The 25357-nt window shown below is 42.5% G+C and overlaps 1 protein-coding gene across 2 annotated transcripts; it reads right to left on the bottom strand.

Annotated features, from left to right (window-relative positions):
* Positions 1-2550: 2550 nt before the first annotated feature.
* On the bottom strand, positions 2551-6900 carry S100Z (S100 calcium binding protein Z). Of its 2 annotated transcripts, XM_032474588.1 has the most exons (4): positions 6841-6900; positions 5208-5437; positions 4711-4905; positions 2551-2927 (listed from the first exon to the last, which is right to left on the bottom strand). In XM_032474588.1, exons 2-4 carry the CDS (start codon positions 5265-5267, stop codon positions 2769-2771), a joined length of 414 nt encoding a protein of 137 aa, XP_032330479.1. In that variant the 5' UTR covers positions 5268-5437; positions 6841-6900; the 3' UTR covers positions 2551-2768. The 2 variants fall into 2 exon arrangements, with proteins under 2 accessions (XP_032330479.1, XP_006186780.1); XM_006186718.2 differs by lacking the exon at positions 6841-6900 and having other exon boundaries at positions 4711-4873; positions 5208-5272.
* Between the last annotated feature and the right edge of the window lie 18457 nt (positions 6901-25357).

The raw sequence follows: 25357 nt of genomic DNA, 5'->3' as shown, positions 1-25357 counted from the left end.
AAAATTTAAGGCCCCTGAGAAATATTCAGTCCTTCCTTTGCATAAGTAGTATGCCTTCTTGTAAGAAAAAAAGCCCAAACAACTGTGAAATGTATTCCACTTTTTCCTTTTCATTTTTTCATCCACACTGTTGAGAGATAGGAGTAAATAAACACCAAGAGTATACATTTCTTTTCTAGAATGTGTTGATTTCTAAATTCTGTCTTATCTGCTCAAAACTGCCTTAAGGGAGATGAAAAATATTGCATTGAAAGAAAAAAAAGTTACAGGTCTTAGCACTAGAAAATCAACAACTGGCAAGTTCTTTCGTTTGTTTATTAAATATTTATCATGCACCTACTATGGGCCAGGTAGGGAGGTAGGCACCTCTGTAAGAAAAATCACTTGGATCAAGGTCATTAATGTTACTAATGATCTCTATCTTTGCAAACCCAAAGGTCAGTTCTCTGTTCTCAACTTACTCCTCCTCTCAGTGGATTTCACCCTCTTTCCTTCTCCCAAGACTTGCATCTCTGGGCTTCTGAAGCACACACTCACCTGGTTTTCCTTCTAACCTCCTGGCCATGCCTTCGCTCTATCACTGGCTGGCTCCTCTTTCTCCTGAAAGCTAACTTTTGGGCCTTTCTTCTTCTCTAATCCACATTCTCATCCTAAGTGGTCTCCTCTCGTTCTGTGGTTTAACATCATCTAGATGCTAATGATTCCCAATTCTGTATCTCCAGTCCCCTCTTTTCCCTGAGCTCTGGACCAGATCCTACATCCAACCATCCATGTGATATCTCCACTTGGATGTCCAATAGGGATTTCAAGGAGAAGAGTTCCCCCCATTTTCCCCACACAAAGCTGCTCCTACCTCAGTCTTTCCCATTTGGTATATTGTATCATTTGCTTGACCGAAAGTCTAAACGGTAGGAATTGCATTCGGCTGCATGTAACAGAATCCAGTCTAACCAGAGAGCAATTTTGTTTGTTTGTTTTCACATAAGAAGACCAGAGGCAGGCAGACCAGGGCTGGACAGTGGTTCCTCAAAACCAACGATGTCCTGGCTCTTTCTATCTTTTTTCTTTACTGTCCTCATGGTTGCAGAATGGCAGCCCCACCTCCAGGCTCACATCCACATGTCAACGGAAAGAAAAGGAATGAATTAACAATGTCAAGGGCACAGAACTTATATGGGAATAGCAAACCATTTCCAGAAATTCTTAGCAGACTTCTGCTTATCTCTCAGTGTCCAGAACTGGGTTACAAGCTCCACTTTAGATGCAAGAGAGGCTGGGAAATCCAGGTTTTCAGCTGAGCACAATGCTACCCCGCACAAATCAGGGTTTGATATATGGAAGAAAGGTAGGCTGGATACGAGACAGGCAATAGCGGCGCCCGCTCTATCGTCCTGGACTGCACGCTCCTAACTTTCATCACAAATCCCTCGGCAAGTCCTGCCGGTCCCACCTCCAGAAGACCTAGCAAATTCAACCACTTCTCTTCATCTCCATTGCTCAGAGCCTGGCCTGAGATACCGGCATCTCTCCCTCAGCCCACAGCACATGGCCTCCGACCTGGTCACCTCTTCCACACTTGCCCTCTCTCTGGCCCTTTCTTCACACTGTAGCTGTGTACTTAAAAGTACGAATGTAATCACATCACTCCCTTTGTTAAATTCTCCAAAGGATCTGTTATAGCGTGATTTCCCCCAAGCAGACCCGAGACAAGCTGTTTATCTGAGAGGTGCAGGACACACAGGGTGGGGCTATGCAGTGAGACCAGGGAGGGCAGGCGGCCTGGGGAAGGTGTGGTACCTCGCCCTCCTCCCCAGGGGCCACTGCAGCTCAGCCCAGGGGAAGCACTGGGAAACGGTGTAAAACCCTTGCTTCAGAATTACGCCACCCCAGGGGCAGGGAGGATTTATGCACCAGCCCCCAAAGGTTGCTGGTCTCACTCTCTTGGCTTGAGCACTCAACCCTGAACCTACCCCTTCCCTGACCTGATTCACAGCAAAGCCGGCACTTCCTTCCACTTATTAACCTTTCTGTTTACAGACCTTCACAGCTTCTTCTGTTTGAAGCAGAATCATAAGAGGGTGCAAGAGTCACTTTATTTCTTTAATAGGATAAGAAGTTCAAAATACAATTTAAGGATGACGGATGTTCGCCTTAGGAATTTGCTAAGTTCTATTAACAAAATAGAAACAGACTCACAGACATAGAAAACAAACGTATGGTTACCAAAGGGGAAAGGGCAGGGAGGAATAAATTAGCAGTTTGGGATTAACAGACACACACTACTATATACATAATAGATAAACAACAAGGTTCTACTGTATAGCATAGGATCTAATTCAATAGCTCATAATAACCTGTAATAAAAAAGAACGAAAAAGAATAGATATATATGTATAACTGAATCACTATGTTGTACACTAGAAACCAACACAGCATTATAAATCAACTATACTTCAATAAGAAAAAAGAAATTTGCTAAGTTCCAGTCTCATTTTAAAGTAGTTAAATTTCTGTGATGTTCTCTTTGATAGACAAAAAAAATGCATATAACATCTTTAATAATATAGGAAAATGTCAAGTAGGGTGTGTAAAGCTTGGAATATTTCTTTAAAGGCAATATATTATGGTATATATCACCTGATGATACTAGCAACTAATTATATGCGCATGGTATCTGCATATGGCATTACTGTGGTGGTGGGTATAGATGAACAGTGAGTGAACAACTTTGGATATATTTCTGCTTTAGATTAGCGAACTACTTGTCTTTATTTTCCTTTCTTCTTCAATTGTTCTACAAAGTAATCATTACAAGCAACTGTGAGAGCTGCCACCATGACCACGAATTCATTAAAATCCACTTTGTTGTCCTTATTGGCATCCAGGTCCTGCATTATCTTATCAACCAACTCGGGATCCTTTTGGCACTAAAAAGAAGAAGAAAATTTCTAACTCCAGGCTTTGAGGTTCATAGTGACAACTGAAATCACATCTTCCTTTTAGCTACATGAAAGTTTTTAGTTCCATTTTTAGCCTCTAAGGCAATTTCCAAGTGCCTGTTTGCAGGTAGGTGAGAACCAGGCACACATTCTAAATGGGGCTAGGCCTCGGCCCCAGGGCCATACAATCCTGGCTCAAACCAAAACGCCAAGAGGAGCAAACAGCAGCACATCCAAGTGAGCAGCTTGTGCTGAAAATGCATTTACACCACAGGCCAAGGGGCCAGGCTGGGGGTGGGGGGCAGGCGGGACATGGAAAGCTGGAAGCTTTGAAGCCAAAAGGGACAGTGAGTGGCTCTGCCCTTTGCCAACAATGGGACGTGGAGGAAATCACTTAATAATTTTAAAGTTCTTTATTTACCAAAAGGGGAGAATTATATTTCCCCACAAATTTGGAACACACTTCAACACACTTTGGAAAGTCCTTAGCACCAGGTTGTTAGAATTAGCAAATAAAAATACAGGACAGTTGGTTAAATGTAAAACTTTCAGATGAATGATGAATACTTTCTGAGCTTGAGGCCCCAACATTGCATGGAACATATAATATTTTATCTGGCACCACAGCCTGACACACAAAAACAGGGGCACCCAATAAAGGGGAGATCTTATAAGGGAGACACCATTTTATCAGTAGGAAGGAACCCAAAGAGGAGATCAGGGTTCAGAAAGGGTGGGATTGTGAAGCCCCCACCTTCCCTGAGATTGGTTGATGAGAAATGTTTCCAAAAGTGTAGTTCATTTCCTCCAGGAATTCCCCACTGTCCTCTCATTAGTTGCCAAGCATTTAATAGCTGGAAACTTAAATTGAATTGCTCAAAATCAAGTCAGTCAAAAACAATGATAAACTTCACTTGAATAAATCGATGTGCCAACAGTCCAGGGGACTCCTAAAATTACTTAAAAGATATTGTAAGGAATTATTATGTTAAAATTTTTTAATTTTAGTTTCTTCTCATAGAGGGTGGGAGAAAAGCGTGTCATAATTACAATTCCTATTGTCTTAGTACTGGGTTTGAACAGAATAACATCAAGCCAGGCTACTACAAGTGCTAAAAAATCAATTCAAGGCAGCTCTATACATCCCAGAGTAAGCATTTTTCTCAGAGAAGGCTGAGAAATCCTTACCCCATTGTAAGGATTCACGTGTGGATGTGTTGAACTCCCGGCTGTTTTGGGAGGTAAACCTGTTTGCTACCCACCTGGTCCCTGGCCAGACATACCATTGCCAGCAGTCCCAGTCAGCTTGTGCTTGGCTAACAAACTCTCCAGGTATTTGTCCTTCACTAGAAAATTTGCCACCACAGCATAACGTACCCCAGGCTTCATTTCTGGCCCCAATCACACTATTTATTCATTTACAGACAGCTGGACAGAGCTCCAGGTATAACTCGTGTCACTAGTTGTAACTCTAACTCCTGGTGCAACTAGATATATCTTTGATGGCTGCACCAGGATGTTGAATACTTCTTGAAAGCCTCAAATATCTCTTATCACACCTGGAAACTCTAACTACAGCACGAAAGGAAAGGGCACATGCCTCCAGGCACAGAAAACAAAGAAGATCTCTAGTTTTTGCGTCCCTGTATTTGCATCTCGATAGAAATTATACTGTGCGTGTGGCAGAACACAGGAGACTACATACACAGAGGCCATGCCAGGACGTGCGCCACATCCACCCTAGATTGGATGGGGAGAAAAGCGGACTCACCGAGAGGAAGTCCGTGAGCTCTCGCTGCAGGAGCATTTTCAGCTCCCCCTTGTTAAGCTTGAACCTGTCCCCTTCCCTGCAGGAATAGCGGTGGAAGATCATGATCATGGTGTTCATGGCAATCTCCAGCTGGGTGGGCATGCTGGTAGCAGGACGGATCCCTCTGGCACAGGCCACCAAAGCCGGGAGAAAACACTTGTTCAGAATAGGCGGGCGGGTAAACAACACTTTAATTAAAACAGAACATTGCCATCCCCAGGTCACCCCACTCCCCAGGTGACGTTTGTTAAACCGTGATCATCTTCCATTACCCGGGGCATTCCGCCCATCCTGGGCAGAGCGAGCCGCAGAGGAGACCTTTGCTGGGAGCCCCACTCCCTGACAATGGCGCTGTTTCAGCGCATTTGAAAGTTAGCAATCAGACAACAAGCACAGAGCCATGATAAAACATAGGTTAAAAGGAAACAAAAAAAGGAAGAAAATACATTACTTTGTACCTGTTCAGCAGCCGCACCGCTCTGGCGACAGGTGTTTACAGTTAAACTAGAAGTGTTCATACAAGGGGGGGCAGTTCCCGCCTCCGCACACCTGTTCCCGAGAAGCTGAAATTGCCAGGGATGAGATTCGAATGGAAGGGCCCCTGAGTCTGTTTTTAATCACAAGAAGGAGCAGGTGTGAGCTGCTGCCCCAAGGGCCATCAAGGAAGGGCTGGCACCCACTGTGTGCCCTGGAGGAGAAGGCAAACAGGGAAGAGAAGCCCCGGGTTACCCCTCATTAAGGGCAGTGTGGGTACAAGTGCTGTCTTGGTAGGAAGGTGATGGCTGGGAAAACTAAAAACAGGAGCAAGAAAGGCTGGTTCAAACCTGGAGCCTCCTCAGCAAAGCCAACAGCTGGGTCAGGGGTCAAGGGACTACGCTGAGAGCAGGCTTGTTAAACTAACAGTGAGTTGTGCAGCTGTTAAAAAAGAAAAGAAAAGAAAAGAAAAAAGAATGAGAAAGTGCTCTGCCAATTTAGAAAGGAAAAAAGCAGCGACTCAGGGTGTGTAGGAAAAAAATAAGAATAAGGATACATATGTGTGCATACACTTCAACTTGCAAGTAGCAGGTGTAAGGGCACGTTCAGATGATCACGCGCAGAGCAAATGTGACGCTGCGTTTTGCAAATCACCTTGACTGTCTCACCTGGATGTGCCTTTTTTCCTGAAATTAATGATAACTTTCTATCATTATTTCATGAGTTCCTTGACTTTTGGTAAAGAAAAAAGTTAGGAGGCTTTTTAATGTGTTGTACAACTTTACTATTGTAATCTGTTGGTCAATATTTGTTACTAAACATTTCTGTGATGTGAGATTTTAATTCTGGCAGTGAGTTTGGAAAGTTCTTGAAAGCCTGTGTTTTCTAAAATAAGACAAATGTCTTCTACATGTCCATTTGCTTTTTATTACAATTTTAAATAAGACACTCATGTTAATTAAAAAGGGGGGGAAGAGGGTAGAATGGAGTGGTTGGGAGTAAGATCTCTCATTTACATCTTTTAGACTGATTTTAACTTTTTTGGTTAGGGGAATGTATTGCATAGTCAAAAAAACCCAAAGTCTGTAGAATGAGTCCTTGAAGCTGTGCATGCAGGAATCCACAGCAGAGGGATTTCCAAGTGAGAGAAACTTAACAAAGAAAAAGTCACTGGAAAAATCAAAGCCAGACATTGGCCACTGTGCTTTTAAATGCTGCCTATCCTCTCAGGACTGAACTTTAATTATATAGGAAGCAAACCAGTGGTATCTCCTTTGTAATTCCTTTCAACCAGCCTGTTGGGATGTGCCCTCAATGGGCCCACCCCCACCCTCTTACCAGACGGTGGTCCACTGGGACCTCTGGAGAGGTCCCCAGGGCTGCTCTCACCGTACACCCAAAGCCCAGTTCTCACAAATATTTTTAAATTAGTTTTTTTAATTGTTAAAGGAATAACGCGTGTGGTAAAATAATAATATTCTGCATACTCAAGAGTATAAAATAAAAGTAAAACTCTCTCCGCTATTTCCCACTCTTGTCCCTTTCGGTTAACACTTTCCTGCATGAGAGGCAGGCTCGTGATGGTGAAAAGTATGACTGCCTGGCTTCTGCTCTCACCTCTGCCACTGACGAGCCATGCAGTCCTGGGCTGGTCTTTGACACTCTGTCTCATTTTCCTAGTCTGTATAAATGGGATCGCAATAGTACCTACCCAGCAGAAAGGATTAAATGAGTTAAAACATGTGCCTGGAACATAGTGAGTGCTTTGCATGTACTGGCTGTTACCCTTACACAGAAAAAGGATGTGTTTCTCATTTATTTAACTGTGTATAATATTACATATATATCCTTAAACATATATATATATATGTATAATAGCATCAACAGGTGAGCACCTTGTTTTTTTAACTTAATATATATCAGCACATATAGACCCTATTCTTCACTGAAGTTGCATTTTATTCCAGTGGATGAATGTCCCTACATACATAGTCAAGAAATATTTATCAGGCACTGGAGTTATGCCAGGCCTTGTGTAAACAGGACAGAAGAAACTCGCTCTCTGAGCAAATCTTGTTGCTGTTTTTATTGGGGTTGTGTTAAGTACAGAGGATGCAGGGAACACTGATGTCTTTTTATGTTGGGTCTTCCACCCAAGAGCACCCCTATGGTTCTGTGACCACACTTCTCTGAGTCTCCTCAATTTTTTTTCTTTTTTTAATGGAGGTGCTGGGGATTGAACCCAGGATCTCGTGCATACTAAGTATGTGCTCTACCACTGAGCTATGCCCACCCCGCTGAGTCGCCTCATTTCTGAATGCACTTTCCCCTCTTCGACGGTCAAACGTCCTCCAGTGATTTCAGCTGTTACTATAATTGCAGTCACTTCACAAATCATACTTTTTGGCCCAGATCTCTCAGCTCCAAAACCACTTATCCAACCGTCTGCTGGACCGCATTCATACCAGAATGTCCCACAAGCTTCTTAAACTCAATGAGAACCAAAGCAAAACCCATGCTTTCTCCCCACCCATGCCTGCTCCGCCTGCCGTCTTGACCGGCTCACTCATCCAGCTGCTCCCGTCACCCAGCGTCTGACACTATTTTCAAATACCAGTTGAACCCATCCATATCTCTCCATTCTTCTCCACCTTTGGGACTTGGCAACTTCTGCTCTCTATTACTGCTCTCTCTACTCACGATTCTCCATTCTGAGCCCCATTCTGGGGTCAGAGTAGTTCGTCCAAAACACAAATCGCCAGCCACCCACTCTCCCGACCATTCAGGGGTCTGATCTGCCTACAAACTGACTGAAATGTCGTGCTCCCCCAGTCTTCTGTTCTGGGCCCACTGCCTGGAGTGCTAATTCTGTCTACTCCTTAAGGCTCAGGTCAAACATCTCCTCTTGGACGTTTTCCCACGTGTTTCCCGATTCCCCAGCCCCACTCTGATAGGTGTCCACCTCTGTCCTCGCTGTCCTCCAGAGCGTCCCTGTTTCTTTTTCATCATTCCATTCATCACACCTTCTTGTAATCACTTTTTCTGGTCTGCCCACATACTCCCCACTCTCCAGGCTTTGGGTCCCTCAATGGCAGAACTGACATCTGGTTCATCCTTATACTTTACGGCGTTTGGCACAGGATCAAGCACATGGTGGAAATGCTCAGAAATCTTTGCTGATGGATTGGTTAATGAGAAAATGCCTGAGAGAGGGAAACTAAGCTCTCCAAAGAGTTGAGCCCTGTCTGGTTTAACTGTCTAAAGAATTATTTGATTGCCTTTATTCACATACAAAATTTGCTTCAGAGACAGATAACAGTCATTTCAAAGAATATAAAGAGTTTGAACTTTGAATTCACTATTTTCAGGTTAAACTGCTGAAGTTATAAAGACATTAAAATGGGTAAGTCTTATGCAATATATGGATCTCAGCAGTATTATGTTTAAATCATATTCAACCACAAATTAATCTACTCGGAGAATTCAGTTGGCAGGCAAAAGTCTTAATAGATTTTTTAAACTGTAATGCTGTAATCTGATTTGAGAGATAGGATGTGACCTATGTATGCTTTGCTCTTGGGGTTTGAAAGCAAGGTGGTTTCTACTTGGTTTCTGCCTGTCCTTGGCAGAGCTAGATATTTCCTTTGGTATATGCTGCCCCTTAGTGTCAGGCTGAGGAACTGCACCTGAAAGCTCTCAATTCCCAGAAGATGCTTGAAATTGTAAGTCACAGGGCCTTTCTTCAGAGGCTTATCTACGATGTAAGGCAGTCCCAGCCTCTGCCCTCCAGGAGACTTTCAGAAACAAACATAATGTCAAAAGGCTCAACAGGGCCCTGTCAGGCTAGGGACACAAATTTCCAGGTGATGTGAAATTCCAGGGCGGGCATGGGAGACATACCTGTTAATAGCCCAGAGGGGTCCTCCAGCAGCACCTTACTTCTCTACGAATCATTAGTTTTACTTTTCAATTTCTGGTATGAGTCATAACCCTAGGGCTAAAAGGTAGAACTTTGCATCTAGGAAATAGAGTGACAAGAATGAGAGAAATGGAAACATCAGATTTGGGGGAGTTTAAATGTAAGGATGATTTTGCAGCCACTATGGAGAATAGTATAGACGTTCCTTTAAAAACTAAAAACAGGCTTACCATATTATCCAGCAATCCCACTCCAGGGCATATATCTGGAGAAAATGCCAACTCAAAAAAATGCACACACCCCAGTGTTCATAGCAGCACTATTTACCATAGCCAGGACATGGAAGCAATTTAAATGCTCATCAAGAGATGACTGGATAAAGAAATTGTGGTATATATATGTATGTATGTGTGTGTGTGTGTGTGTGTGTGTGTGTGTGTGTGTGTATGTGTATATATACACACACACACATATACATATATATATACACACACAATGGAAAACTACTCAGCCATTAAAAAGAATGAAATACCATTTGCAGCAACATGAATGGACCTAGAGATTATCATACTAAGTGAAGTAAGTCAGAGAAAGACAAATCTATGATATCACTTATATGTGGAATCTAAAAAACAAAACAAAACAAAAATTATTTACAAACCAGAAATTGGACCCACAGGCATAGAAAACAAACTATCATTACCAAAGGGGAAAGGGATGAGGGAAAGGATAAATTAGGAGTTTGGGATTAACATATACACATTACTATAATAAATTAGATAAACAACAAGGTCCTACTATATAGCACAGGGAACTATATTCAATATCTTATAATAACCCATAATGGAAAAGAATCTGGAAAAGTATATATGTATGTATATCTGAATCACTATGCTGTACACCTGAAACACAATGTTGTAAATCAACTATACTTCAATTTTTGTAATTAAATGAAAAAATTTTAAAGTAATGATTATTTTAGAGAAAAAAAGCAAGTGTAAATCCAGAGGTGGGATGCAGAAAGAGTAGAGCTGTTGGAAAGTAGGGCTTCAGACATGGAGCCTGAAAAAGAGGAAAATGTGAAAAACTGACCATCCTGTTACCAGGGACATGACTGACACCCTGGGGCAGTAGGGATGGGGAAGGAGGGCAGAGAGGGTGGTGCGCTGAGCCTGCCACAGATTCCTAGGAGGGTCTCTGACTCTGGGCCCAGGTCAGAATCATACCAAGCTGCCTCCTTCCAAAGTTTCCAGTTTTGTCTTTTTAAGTAACCTGACTCAAATATTCTGTCACTTTCATGACTATGACATGGACGAGTTTAAGACTGTTATGTGGGGTAGGAAGGAGGAGTTACAAAAGGGCAGGAGGATGTTTTGGGCACGATGGCTATGTTCATTATCTTGACTGTGGTGATGGTTTCACAGGTGTATACATGTCAGAACTTAAAGTATGCTTTTTAAATATATGCAGTTTCTTGAATGTCAATTACAACTCAATAAAGCTATTCAAAGAAAGAAAAAAACTTTCCCAGAATCACATAACTAGATTACAGCAAGCTGAGATTCAAACCTGTTTGTCTGACAAAAAATTAAATCCTACAGCCACTTAAAAGTAGAATTATAAAGACTACAGAAATACAAAAGAAAAAAAGACTACAGAAATGTCAAAAAAATTTTTTAGCAAAACAAGTGAAAATAACAAAATAAAAATCATATGTATGCTATAATGGAAAATTTGTGTGCAGAAAGAAAAATAGGGAAAATACAGATTTAATAGCTCTTTAGTAGCATTGTGGATGATTTGAAAATTCTTTAATGCTGCTGTTAAATTGCATTTTCAAGTAAAACATCAATTATAATTATACACTATTCAAAATTATCTACCTTCATTAGGCAAGTCTTTTAAGGTATAGTGTTGAATTGTAAAACTTAGCATATAAAATTCTAGACTCAAAATCATCATGTAATTTTTTTTACATACATATAAGAAAAGATAAAGGAAATATGCAGAAATGTTAATAGGTTTTTTTTAAGGGTGATGTTTTTTCTTTTTCTTGTGTTATTCTTGGCTTTGTAATTTAAAAATCTTCAGTAATGGCCATATCTTACTTTTATAACAAAGAATAAATAAATAAAATGAGTTGTTTTAAAAATCATAGGGCTGACAAAGCATTTGAACCACCGGAATACTGCCTTAGCGCTAATCCCCACAGACCTCCCTGAGGCACTTTCCGGTTTATGAAGCCCTTCTCACACACCCTATTGAGCAGCAAGTATTTGCCCAGGTCTGGATACAGTCTGCGAGAAATTATATAATTCAGGACAAATGCTTAAAATATTACTAAAAAAAAACACATTACAGATACTTATTAAATACTTAACCAAAGCTCAGGTGCGTGACCTGGCTGCGCCCCCTTCTGCACTAGAGGACAATGACAACCTTGGGCCAAATGCCCTTGAAACTCCTTTTCCTTTTAAAACATTTTTGATTCCAAAATTAGTTTAAGGATCAGTGCGTGTGTGTGTGTGTGTTTGTGTCCGAGTGGGCTGGCGTGAGATTTAAGAAGAATGACTTCAGGAAACCATGCGGACAGTGAGGTAAGGGAAGAGGTCCCCGAGGAACTTCCTCCCCGCACCCTTGCCGCCCAGAAAAACTGGTTTAGGGAACCGGCCACGCCTTCCTGCCAGGAAAGTCAGATGTCTCTGGTCCAGCAACTGCAGAAAGGCGATTTCCCTTCTCTCTCCCTTAAACCATGTGGCTTTCATTCTGCTGAATGAAACAAGAGGATTCCTGCAATTGGCTTCAATCTACTCCAGTGGGTGGGAGGTAGGTGATCTGGCAGGAAGGGCATAGAGAACACATGAAAACTGGCCATGAGTCAGGGGCCAGTTGAAGCTGAGTGCTGGGTACATGGGCATTCTTTAGAGTATTCTACTGTTCTATTTTCCATACAGTTGAAATTTCCCTTTTTTAAAAAAAAAAATTGGTTTTATTTATATTCAGAGGCGGTACTGGAGATTGAACCCAGGACATCATGCATGCTCGGCATGCATTCTACCACTGAGCTATACTCTCCCCGCCAGATGAATTTTCCTTAACTAAAAGTTCGTGCGCACACACACACACACACACACACACACACAATCCCCATCCCTGTCAGCATGAGAAAAAAAGTTAACCAAACTGGAATTATCTCCCAAGAGGAAAAGAAGTAGCTTAATGGCACTGAGTATAAGGAGGATAATTGACAGAGGAGAAGCTGCCACTTGCTTTTTGTCACTGATGCCAAAAAATGACGAAGAGTAACTTAAATGATATTAAAGGAATATTTAAAAGAAAAAAACAAACCCTAATCATGAAAGCTGTTAAACGTTGAAATAAATTACTAGGAAGAGATAGCTAAGGAAATTCTTTCCCTGCAAATAGACAGTGAAACTGAGCTATTTATACTGATGTCTAAGAAGGAGGACATTAATGCTTATTCGTTGCCCAAAGTTATTCTTAGGCGAAGAAGGCAGGTGCACCTTGGTCTGACCCTTAAGCAGTCACTGTGACTAGACTGAGCTGCGCAGGTAGAACGTGTTGGGCCAGGTGGCATCCATGCCACAGGCCTGAACCGTAGCTCACGTTTATTGTCAGGCCTAGCTTTCAGCAAGTCCAACAATTGCACTTCAGCTAAAACCTCACCCATTCTCAGCAAAATTTCAGTGGGAGCCAGCCTTCAAAACGTCCCCCAAGGAGTCTTGTCTCCTGGTATTCACCCGCCCACGCTGAATGGAGCGGACCTGTGTTACCAATAGGATATTGTGTGTAACTGAGGAGGCTAGGGCATAAAAGATGTGCTGGCTTCCTCTTGACTTACTCTGGGATCACAGACTCTGTGGGATGTCAGCTGCCTTGTTGTGAGGATACCCAGGAAGCCCTGTGGAGAGATCCACGGGGCAAAGAACTAAGAGCCAGCACCAACCTGTCAGACACGTGATAAGCCCCCTCAGAAATGGGCCCTCCAGCCACAGGCACGCCTTCAGATGATGGCAACATGATCTTTTGGGAAACCCCGAGCCACAACCACAGCTACACAGCTTCCAAATTCTGTCCTATAGGAACTGTGCGAGACAATAAATGTTTGACACTAAATTGGAGGTAAGTTGTTATGCATCAATAAAAATCTAATATAGTTGGTTAGGTAAAAGTTTTGTCTTTTTTATACAACTCTTCAGAAAAATGGTGCAATAAAAGCAAACCTGTTCCTTCTATTAGAAGTTCACAGAAATAAAAATGTGAATGGTGAGATTCTCATATGTGGTCCCAGAAAGGACACACACCGAGCTCCTAAAGGGAGAGGGCACCATTTCCTACTGTCTATGGCACCTTTCTCCACCAAGCAGGAGTGACAATCTATGGGCAGTAACAGTGGCTTCTCTGCAATGACCTCCTTAACTATCTTAATAGAGTTAATATAGGGCTTTAGAAAAAAAATCACGGTTTAACCAAAAGTCGGTTTCTGCTCCAGAAATCATCACCTCAGATCACAAAGTCGTATCGCTTTGTCACTCCTCAGGGTCCTTGAGTAATACCTGCTTTATTAAAGTTTCTCTGATTATGTCTGAAGCTCAGCAAAGAGCACTAGTACTTATTTGTCATGAGACTGTGATCTGCACCCCAGAACTCCAGCAGCCTTTTCCCAGCCCCTCCCCAGCTCCCCACGGTGAGCTGGTGAGCGCTGAGTCATTGCAGAGTCTCCAGGGAGAAAGGCTTCTCCGTTCCAGCCTCCTTCAATAAAAAGCAACCTAAAAAGTTTTCTACCTCTGAAATTTCATCTGTAGCATAGCCATTTTTCTGCTATTTTCTGTCACAAATGAGGTTAGAGTTCCTGGTGTAGACCCAGCATCTACACTGGCTGCAGTAGCAATGGCCTCAAAGTCAAGCAGGGCAAACAAATTAAGGCCTCTGGTGGTTGGTGGCCACAGTGAGAATGGTTTTCTCATCGGCCAATTCTACAGGGTGGTTTGGACATCATCCCTGGAAGATGCACCTCAAGCACCATTTCTCCACGGCCCTCATGAGAGTTTGGGAAGCTGCGTATGCTCATTTCAGTGAATTTTGCTTCAGCAGCTAGAAGCTGGCTAGCTTCCATTGCCTGTGGTTCAGAAGCCTGACTGATGTGCCCCCATCAAGGGCAGCTCTGCTAAGCTGGTTGAGTCTCTAGGGAGCCCTGCCCTTAGTCCAGAAAGCAGCAGACTCTCTCTCCACAAAGACTTGTCATTGATAGACTGGATTTGCCAGTTTCAGGTTATGTTACAAACTTACCCATAAAGTCCCAAAGCTTAATTATGGGTGGATCTTTCTAGACCACTAGCTTACCTGGAGTTTGGTGTCTGCTTCCACGTGACTAAGGCTCATCACTTTCAAGCAGAGCTGGATGGGGTGCTGGGGGTGAAGAGCCCGCATTACTTGCTTTTCTTTCTGGCTTTAATATTATACATCTCCAAACACCTGGATTCCAGAAAAGGTTTTGCTCATTTTCAGCATGCTAACTCCTCTTTCCAGCAGTTCAGAAATAGGTTGTTGGTGGTAAAATTGGCTCAGATACCCTAATCTTAGTCAACTCTGAGTTCCCAAGTTCATATAATAATGATACACTCCTCCAAATTTGATTTGACTCCTGATCATATGGACATCATTTACCTTTCTCCAGCCAAAGCAAACTGTTTTGGCTATAATTAAACAATCTTTTAGATTTTTTAAATTCTATGTATCCATCAAGTTGAGGCATTTCTCTTTGGACGTTACAACCTTACAAGGATTGTTTCTTATGTGTCATCCCTCTAAAGGAATGTGAGTTGAAAAACTCTCGTCTCTACTCAGTTATAAACATATAATTGTGAAATAAAAGTTCAGAGGCTACTTCTGAATAATTTGTGTTTAGACTCTGTCAGAATTAGCCCCCGATTGTTACTGTCTTTGGATGATGGACACATGGAATCTCAGTTCGATCAGCCATACCCCCCATCACACTCTTGACATGATGCTCCGGGGCCGGTCTGTGCCAAGCCTGGACGGGTGAGAGTAGATGGCAGAAGACTGAGAAGAAATGAAGGACTCTGTGTCTGAAAGCCCTTGGGTTTCACATACTTCCGGAACTCCATCGTGATTTACTCAAGAGAGGCTCCACTTAAAACTCTCAGAAGATAACCGACAAATTGAAACTAGTCCTGGCAGTCCATCTTTCAGCAAGCAAAGGTTTTTTTTTGCTTCCAATTCTGGTTAGATAAGAACTTCCAGGAAGCCTTTTTAAAAATTGGGTAGGGAAATGACAGGCACAAATTAGATAAGGAAGAAGTTCCTAGGAGCACATGGAGTTAAATTTCATTATAAATTACATTTTATTATTCCTAAAAATCTTAGATAGGAAAGTTTCTGGGGAAGATTTTAGGTTTGGTTATTAAAAACAAGAATGGGATAGATCAGGGAAATTTTTACCTGAAGAATGACATCTCAGAGGGAGTATGTTTAGAACCCAGATTTCATGTGCGTTTCATATGCAAGTTCTTATATTAGTGGGCTCTGCCTGACACTGTTTCCAATGCCTGCCTGCTCAAAGCTTCTACTCTCTTGGTTTCCGTCACTTCTTGCTGTGCTGATTCCCCCCCCAGCTCTCTAACTCCTCCCTCGGTGTTCTTTCCTCAGCAGGAACCTTTAACGCCAGCCACCCTTTAAATGTGGGTGTGGACAACTGAGGCAGCTTCGTCTACTGTGATGGTTTTACCTACAAACTACGTGATTCCAATTCCAAGTCTATTTCCCTGACTCTGACCTGAGATCTGAAACTCCTGAGAATCATACCAGGATGGTTTTATTGGCACCCATCTAGAGTACAGAGCTACAATTTCTTGTGACACGCCAATGATTTTCATAACCCATCCATTTACATCTTTGCTTCTATACTTACACTCCCAGGAGGAGACAACAGATTGTTTATGGCTTTTATTGCTCTTTCTTTGGGCTTGAATTGATTATGCATTTAACTAGTTATGATGTTTATGTCAGCACATATCAGAGTAACCAAATAAAAGTAGTTTAAACTTTATAAGGACATTTGTTATCTCACACAACAAAAGTTGGTTATTTCAGTGTTTCAACAATGTCAAGGACCCAAGACCTTTTGTCTTTCCTCCTCACTATCTTCTGCATGCTGGTTCTCATCCTGGGCTTGTCCCCTGATGGTGACAAGGTAGCTGCTGCAAGTCCAGACATCACATCTTTGGACCATCTATGGCAGATTATTTTGAATTCATTCATTTCTCCAGATTTTCTATATTTTCTAAAATTATCCTTCTATAGGGTCAGTTTGGTAGAGAACTAGGTTTGCGGGCTGTATCAGATGGGCCTCCCTTAGAACTGCTTAAGCAGTTGTGCCTAGAGAAATGCTACTTGACTCTGCTGAGGGAAGCACCTAGAATCAATCTTAGATTAGTACCTACTCTGAAGATGGATGCTGTTTGAACATACCATTCCCTCTCTTTGAAGACTCAGGAGAAATTTCTGTATGGTCTTTGTGTTAAGAAGAGCCCTGATTTGCTGAAGCAGTTATCTTACGGACTTGATAAATTGCCTGGCTGATAAGATGTTCTCTTTTTCTTTGGCTGCTCAAAGGCCTAGCGTCAAGTCTGTGGGCCACCTAGGCCAAATGCACAATTTTTCCGTCTGTCGTAAGCTCTAATTCCTACAGCAGAAGCCATGCTCAAACTATTTGACAACAGGTACAATAAAGGCACTGATCAGAATGGGCAGCAGGTGTAAACAAGAAGCATCAGCCTGCCTCGAGGGCCAGGCATCTGGTGTAGACAGGCGAAACAGAGCAAGAGTTAAAAAAGAAATCTCAATGTATTTTTGTTTTTTTCACATTTGATAGAGACAGGAATTCAGATAAATAGTCCATGATGATAAATTGGACTGACACTCACCTCAGCGCTAGGGAGACAATAAGGAGTGGCAGGGACTGCGGTAAATTGGAGAACACATGCCCTCTTAAGATTAGTGACTGCTCCTCAGATCCAGGTCACTGTTGCCAGATTAGAATATGGCTCAGAGCTTCCAGAACTTTCAGTATTTTAGAAAAAGCCGGAAGTCCTAATTTTTGAGAACTCCTAGATTTTAAGACACACTCAAAGAAAGAAAATTTTAAAAGCCCAGCCAAAGATAAGCAGACAAACATTAACAGGCCAGTGCAAGCAGTTAAGTCCAGCTGAAGCCAGTCAGCTTGTGACTTCTGCTTTCTGCTGTTTATTTTGTATTCACCTCTCACCTTCCTCAGTTTTACATTCCATTCTTATTTTTCTTTCTTCTTTCTCTTCTACTCATAGTATTGTCCTCTATTTTATGTTTCCTGATATTTCACTTTAAATCCTACTGGGGACAGAGTCAAATATAAATAAACTAACCACAGGACCTCTCCCCTTAGATAGCCCATCTGCATCTCAAACTCCCTCTTTACACTAAATTAAACTGACCGTTTTCACTCCCTTGCCCCCTCACTCCTCCTCTGGAGGATCCCGACGGGACCCTTCTCTGCTCTCTCAGTCAACAGCAAGACCCCCACTCACCTGATGCCTGAGCTGGAAACCTGAGTGTCCTGCTATTTCTGGTCCCTCCTCCTCTCATTCAGTCATTGCCGGGTTCTACCTCCCGAGTCCCCCATTCCCTCCTCTCTAAGGCTAGCATGGTGGCTCAGCCCTTGCTATTTCTGGCCTGAATTACTGTAAGAGAGAGGACTCACCTCCTGAACCCGTTTTGCGCTTCTTCAAACTCAGCCTCCAGGATGCACACCTGACCCCCACCCTCCCTTAACCTCATGGAGCGTCCCCACCATCTCCAGGTTAAATGTAAGCTCCGGGACGCGCTGCTGCGCGTCTCACCTGCCCCGTCTACCTCGCGTGGAGCACCCTGCTCCGGGGACCTTGTTGAGCTCAGGCAGCAGTCCTCCAGGGAGGCCTCCCTGACATCGCTCAGCTCCCCAGAATGTTCGAGCCCTCCGAGTGCTCCTGTGCCACCTCATGCTTTCCTGTCCCTGCACAAGAACTGGGTTAAAGGGAAATAATAGCAGCTAACATTAATCATCACATCCTCTGACCAAGCACCATTCTAGGCAATTTAAATGTATTCATTCATTTCATCCTCAAAATTCATATGAGGAATTATCAGCCCTGTGTTCCTGCTCATTAAGTTGAGGCAAAAAGAAATTAGTAGCTTTCCCAGTCACCACCGTGGTTAAGTGGGGATTTGAACCCAGGGCATCTGGCTCCAGGGCTCTGGCTCTTCACCACTAGGAGGCGCTGCTGGTGGTGGGGTCTATCTCAAGCAATTTCTTGGGAGACGCAGAGCCTTCCCATTGTTATGCAGAGATTTATGGGCTCCAGCTCATAAATGACCGCTCTTCCTGCTTTGTCTCCTGATAACAAACAGCATACCTGCCCCGCCCTGAGTCTGGACTCCGCAGCCACAAAGACTTTCTCAGACCTGTGTGACTCCCAGCCAAGGCTCCGGAATTCTCACTCTCCACCCCCTGAAATCAAGATAAGAGCTTTCTCCTTACCTCATCTCCCCAGGAGGCAGTTTTAAGTTTAAAAAAAAAAAAAAAAGTGGAAGATTCTAGTTTCTAAAGCTGGTAGTTGCAGTTTGAGGAAGGAGGGCTCTGGGCCACAAGCTGGGGGCTGGGGAGGACAAACAAGTTCAGAGGGTGGTTGCCATGGGGATTCCTGCGAAAAAATTTCTTTACCTTGGCCACAGAGGAGAAAGAAAAACCGGGGGAGAGGAACCCGAGGGAGGAGCCTGACAGTGGCGCAGAGCCCCAGGGTTCTGACATGTCCCTTGTCCTGCACAGTCAGTCCTTCTGGCTCCTGTGACCATCCTGGCCTCCCGCTTCCCGCCCACATAACCCTCAGAACCTCAGGAGTCATGTCCTCTCCAAGCTGAAACATCCGGAACAACCTTCAGGCTGTGACTTTTGGCCCTCCTAATCTGCTCAGCAGATTTTACTTTTTTTTTTTTTTTTTTTTAACATTTTCTTTTATAGAGTTAAAGTAGATTTTACTTTCTTTTGCTCATGCCTTCCCAGACGCCAGTTGCAGATCACTCCCAAGAAGACGCAGCTCCTCTCTGACCAGCCAGCGCAGGGCACGCCTGGACTGGCAGCCCTGGCCTAAGATGGCTCTTGGCCTGGAGAACCACCACTCTTAAGAGGAGAAGGGGGCAGACGCCAGTCAGAGTGTCCAACACACAGCAGGATCTCTAAAGAAAAAACTCCAGGATAGGTTCTGAAGGCTGAAACATCTCTCTAAAATAACCATTCTAGCCCACCTGAGAAAGAAAAATAAAGGATCCAAACTGTAGGATTATGGAATGATAGACCCTGGGGAGGCCAGAATGAATGCACGGGAGCAGAAGGCACATGTGAAACGCCCGCACTGCCAGTTAATGACGGATCCTGTCGGAGCAGAATTCCCAGGCACAGCCAGCCACATCCTGATGTGGCCTGGGGTCCTGTTCTTCCCTGTCCCCAGGAACATATTAAGATCACCACAGAGAGAAGCAGAGTGATAAGGATTTTTATATTCATAGTTGCTTTCCATAAAATGCAAAATGAACAGATGTGTAAGAGTTCTTGGATCAGCAGTCTTTTATCTCCCTCGAGGCTTTTCAAATTGCTGGTGGAGTGCAATTAGCAAAAATCCAGACCGTGGGAAAATCTACAAACAAATAACCTGTTGTCTTCAACAAATAAATTGCAAGAAGGAAAAAAAAAGAGAGAGAAATTAAGAGTCTTAAAAGATATTCATCAATTGCAACATGTAAACTTTATGTGGATTCTGTTTTCTGTTTTTTTAACTAAAAAGAGAAACTAATTATGACATTTGAGACAAGAGGAAATTTGAAACAGAGGATATTTGATATGAAAGGATTGCTTGCTTTTAAGGTATGATTTTTAGATTCCTTTTCTTTTAGAGTCACTGAAACATTTACAGGTGAAATAATACTATTTCTGGGACTTGCTTCAGAATTAACGGGATGGGGAGGTGGAAGGGGTAGAATTGAAGGACTGATGGTTGTTGGTATTGAGTGATGGGTACATGGACACAGATCTTCCTTACGCAATTCTATCAACTTCCGTGTGGGTACAAAATTCTCCATAATTATGAATTTTTTTTAAGTAAAAAAAAGAGATTCTGGTTTTAACTTACAGAAACTATCATTGGAATAAATAACCATCATTTCGCATTTTGCTCTGAAATTTTTTAAACTGTAAATTCTGATAATTCAGCTATATCTTAAACAAAATCTCCCATCTATAAAAATCTTTAGTTGGAGGAATTTTCCTTTCTGTCACCAGTAAGAATTAGATACAGTCCCCTCCAAGTGCCCAGGTGGCTTCTGAAAGAAACACAGAACATAAGGCTTGGCTAAAACTGTGCTCCTGGGATTAAGTAATTAAGTCTAGCCCATGCTACATAGAAGCTCTAATTAAACCCTTTTATGTGCTGAAGTCATGCACCCCAGGCTATGTGCTGAAGCGGGAGGGAGGACCTCAGACCTGAGCCAAGACCCGATGCTGAGAATTAATCCCTCATCTGCAGGTGAGCTGGCTGGCGCCCAGGGCTCAGACTCTGAGCTATTGAGTACCAGCTGTAGGGGCTGCAGCCATGCCCTCTTATTCTCTACAGAAGAAAAGAAAGAAAGAAAAATAGAGGATTTTCTAGAACAAAGGATGTTCCAAATGGAACAGAAGTTTTCTGCAACTCACCCAGAATAATTTAGGTTACCTCTCAGAGATAATACAAAGAGAAATGGGACCAGATTTCCCAAGGCTGGCACCTTTCAAGTGTCACTGCTTAAGTGGTAAAGAGTGGCAGGAGAAAAATATGCCCAAAATATAAAGTAAATAAAGAAGGAAAGATACAGTGTCATTTCTCCCAAGGTGCTCATAGCTCTGCATGATCATTACATTCAAAATTTGTGACATTTAGACTGGCAAATATTTAAGACTGCGAAAACTCTGTGTTTACAACAGTTTGGGTCAAAGACACTCACACTTCGTTGACACATGTAAATTGGTGCACATCTGAGGAGGGCAATTTATCATGATCAAAATTACACATACCCTCTGACCCAGAAATTCTACTTCTAGAAATACTAGTGTATCCTAAGACACTCCCACCATCAATGTCTCCCCATCTACTGGACCATTCCCATCACCATATTCCAAAGATAACAGATCACTCTCATTGCCTCTCTTGCTTCACCTTCCTCTGCACCCTTTCACAATTAAACTTGCAGTATGGGATTATCTATCACCACTGCATTCAATTCCTTACTTCTCATTCTTTCTTGAACACACCCCATTCTGTCTTCCTATCCCCATCACACCGTGGAGACTGGTTGTCTTGTCAAGGTGACCAGTGTTTTCCATGTGGTGAGATCCAATGGTCACTTCTCTGTTCTCATCTCACTTGACCTCTCAGTAATATCCCAAACGATTGACCATTCTCTTCTTTATGCCCTTGGCTTCCCTGACAGCATATTCCCTGGCCTTTCTTCCTGCTCCAGTGGCCAGTCCTTCTCAGTCTTCTTTTACTGGCTTCTTTTCTGCTCAAAAAGTTATAAGTACCAAAGGCCTTTGTCCCAGGTCCCCTTCTCTTCATCTATTATCTTCCTTAGGATACCTCACCAAGTACTTTGCTTTAAAAGTGCTAGTGATGTGGCAAACACTCAGATCTGTTATCTCCAGCCTTGATTGCTATAAGAAGAAAAATCTAGAATCAGATATCCAAATGTCCTCCTCAACGGTTCTACTTGAATGTCGACAAGCATCTCAAACTCAAGATGTCATGGCCAAAATAGAACTCTTGACTTTCAACCTCCAAATTTGCTCACTTCTAACTATTTCACCATCATCCATGGACAATACGGTATGATCTTTGATTCTTCACATCTTTACCTTCAAAATACAGCCCAAATTAATTCCCTTCTCTCCATATCTATCATCATCCTCATTCAAGCCAACATTATCTCTTGTTTGCGTTGCTGAAATTTCCTGCTTCCCTTTTGTCCTTCTATAATCCATATCTGTAGTAGCCAGCGACTCTATCAGTAAAACAGCCCTATGGCATCCCGCCTAGAATGAAAGTCAAGATCCTTACTCCCTTACAAGTCCCTTCAGTTATCCAGGGCCTGCCACCCTCTCTAACCTGCTTGTTCATACTCTCCTTCCCCTCCCCAACTCCCATAAAGCTTTTGCTTGGGATCTTCCAGTGGCTGGCTCTCTTGTCCTTTATATTGCACCTTAAATTTCACCTTCTTAGAAACCTTCTCTGATAATCTAATACAATACACTCTTAGCATTTACCCTCTCTCAGAATTTACCATGATCAGATATTTTTCTTATTTTTGGTCTCTGTCCAATTAGAAAGCTAACTCAATGAGAAAAGGGATCTTGTCTATTTTGTTCTCCACAATATCCCTCACTGCTTTGAGCATGATTTGGCACATAGTACACGGTGGAAGAATGTTGAGTAAACAAGTATATAAAAACATAGAAAGATACTCACCCAAGATTGCTTGAACAGCATTACAAGCAGAGCAAAAACCTGGGAACAACCTAAAAGCTAGAGGATTCCTTAATACTAGCACATCCATACAATGGATACAACCATTTCAAATAATGAGGTCAATCAGTAAGTGCTGATATGAAATATTGTCCAAGATGTGTTCATACACACAGTGGGGCAGCCAGCCTTCATCGTGGACCCCAGTCATCCTCGATTCCTGGCATTTATGCTCTTATGTAGCCTCTTCCCAAAGTGAATTGGAGCTAGTCTGTGTGACCAGTAAAGTGCAGATGACAGTGTGTGGGACTTCTGAGGCCAGGTTCTAAAGGGCACTGCAGCTCCTCCTTGTTCTCTTGGCTCACTCACTTTGGGGGAAGCAACCTTTGTGTTATGAGGTCACTTGAGCAGGGCTGTGGAGAGGAAGTGAGGCTTCTGCCATCAGCCAGCACCAACTTGACAGCCCTGTGGGAGAGCCACACTGAAAGTGCTTCCCCCAGCCCCAGTCAAGCCTTCAGATGACTGCAGCCTCGTGAGATGCCAAGTCAGAACCACCTGGCTGAACCGCTCCTAAATTCATGACCCACAGAAACTGTGCAAGTTAGTAAATGTTTATTGTTGTTTTGAGCCATTAAGTTTTGAGGGTTGATTTTAAATAAATACAGCATACATAGGGTAACTCTTCTTTCACTTAAAAAAAAAAAGCATATAGGTACATATACTTACACAGAAAATACGTGAAAGGACTCACAAAGGGAGTACCTGGGTTCTGGCATGGAGGTAGAGAAGGGATATGTCCACTTTTCAGCACATGCTCTTACCTTCTCAGATTTATTTACAAGAACCACTTATTACTTTTATAATTCTTAAAAGTTTGTTTCTTAAAGGGCTAAGCATACCAGTGTTAAGAGAGATACGCCACAATAATGGCCCTTCCTAAGTCTTCTTGTCCCTTTGTTTTCCTTGACTTTCCCCCAGTCTCAAGACCTGGCTTTAGAACAGGCTCTTCTTTAAAGGCTTTCCAGAAGCCCCAATACTTGAAGGATTGGTTGCTTGCTTTTGTTTTTGTTTTTTTGTGTTTTTTAAAAACACATTAATTTCACTGAGAATATCAACCCCAGCCCTAGAATGCTGCTACAGAAGGAATCCTGATTTAAATATTTGCACTTAATAAGGCAACAGTGTTGCAAGAACTGTGGGATAAAAGAATGAACCACTCCCACTTGCTGGGTGCCAGTGGCTTGACGAGAGGTGATGATGGAGCCCACAGGCTGTGGTTTCTGCAGGAGGAGGTGGCCCGTAACTCTGGCTGTGCCTAATTTCTCACCAATAAAGACAGATGCTGGCAAATATTCCACAGATTGACTAACAGGTAGAGGCAAAGGCAGCTCATACCCAAACCACGGAATTCGTCATACTCTCCCTCCATAAAGACAATTCCAAAGTGAGTGACTCCAATTATTTACATTTAAACAGAACCACCATCTCAGTGTGGGTCCAAGTCTTGGATAAAATGGAGAACTGGATTTCTCAAGGGTTTGGGGTTTTTTTCTTCCTTCAGAATTAGGGGTGGGGGGGAACACATGCCTTTGACAAATGTGAAATCAGAAACTGCTTTTTAAGACAACATCCAAACTCTGCAGCACAGACCCAAGATTTTAATCAGTGAGATCAGGGGACAGTATGACGAACTGTACTTCTGACTTGGTAATATAATCCAGTCCTCTCAAGGCCTCCAAGGGGTTAAATTTACAGGAAAAAAGTTGTCATCACTAAACTATGCATACTGATGAGGTTATAGCCTCAGGATTTATGAAATCTTGATAACCAGGAAATTAATTACCTCTGGAACTCCTACTGCAAACAACTGAAAGGGGTACAGGGCAGTCCCAGTAAAACTACGCCAATCAAGTCAGTGTAGCATGTGTCCCACACAGTGGGTGCAAGTCTGTATTCGCTTCCAAACTGAGAGAACCCTCTTTCAGTCAATGGGGCCAGTGGACTGCAACACATTCAAATTTTCAGATAGTTTAGAAAAATCAGACCCCAGTAAGACAGGGAAGACAGGAGCAGACAAGCACATCCAGGGCACTTCCGCGCTCCAGGCCAGAGCTGGTCTGATTCAGGCAGACCAGGGCTTTTGTGAGCTGCTCCTCAAAGGTAAAAGAAACAAAAAGGATGTGGAAAGCATTTGCTTCAGCCAACAAACATTCTTAGAATTCTGTTTCTCAAATCATTTCTCTTATACTTCTTAATGTAGGTTCACAGACTTGGTGAACGTGTTCCAAGAAAAATAACATCTTCAACAGGGTGGTGATTACATTATGATCGTCCCTGCATAGAATACTACCTGGTCACTGGAAACAATGAGGCAATCAGTATGAATTGATTTGGAAATTGACATATACATGCACATATATGTATTTACATACACATACATATTCTTATTTTAAAAGTATGACATACATTATTTTCTATAAACACATTATGATAAAAATGAGTTCCCTCTGAGAGATAAGAATGGGCCTGGATAGCAAAGGAGTACATTTTTTATTTTATGTATTTTTATTTAGTTTGATTTTTTTAAACCATCAGCATATATTATGAAAAAGAC

Source organism: Camelus ferus, chromosome 3, assembly GCF_009834535.1.
Source record: "Camelus ferus isolate YT-003-E chromosome 3, BCGSAC_Cfer_1.0, whole genome shotgun sequence".
Lineage (NCBI taxonomy): Eukaryota > Metazoa > Chordata > Mammalia > Artiodactyla > Camelidae > Camelus > Camelus ferus.
Note: the sequence above shows the minus strand (reverse complement) of the source record. Positions and strands in the feature narration are given on the sequence as shown.

What these genes read in the sequence shown, in the direction of transcription:
- S100Z (XM_032474588.1), bottom strand. Translation starts at nt 5,267, where the DNA reads ATGAACACTTCTAGTTTAACTGTAAACACCTGTCGCCAGAGCGGTGCG. An exon ending in GCGGTGCGGCTGCTGAACAG is followed by an intron (nt 4,906 to 5,207) that starts GTACAAAGTAAT and finishes ATTCTGAACAAG; the next exon opens with TGTTTTCTCCCGGCTTTGGT. An exon ending in AGCTCACGGACTTCCTCTCG is followed by an intron (nt 2,928 to 4,710) that starts GTGAGTCCGCTT and finishes TCTTCTTTTTAG; the next exon opens with TGCCAAAAGGATCCCGAGTT.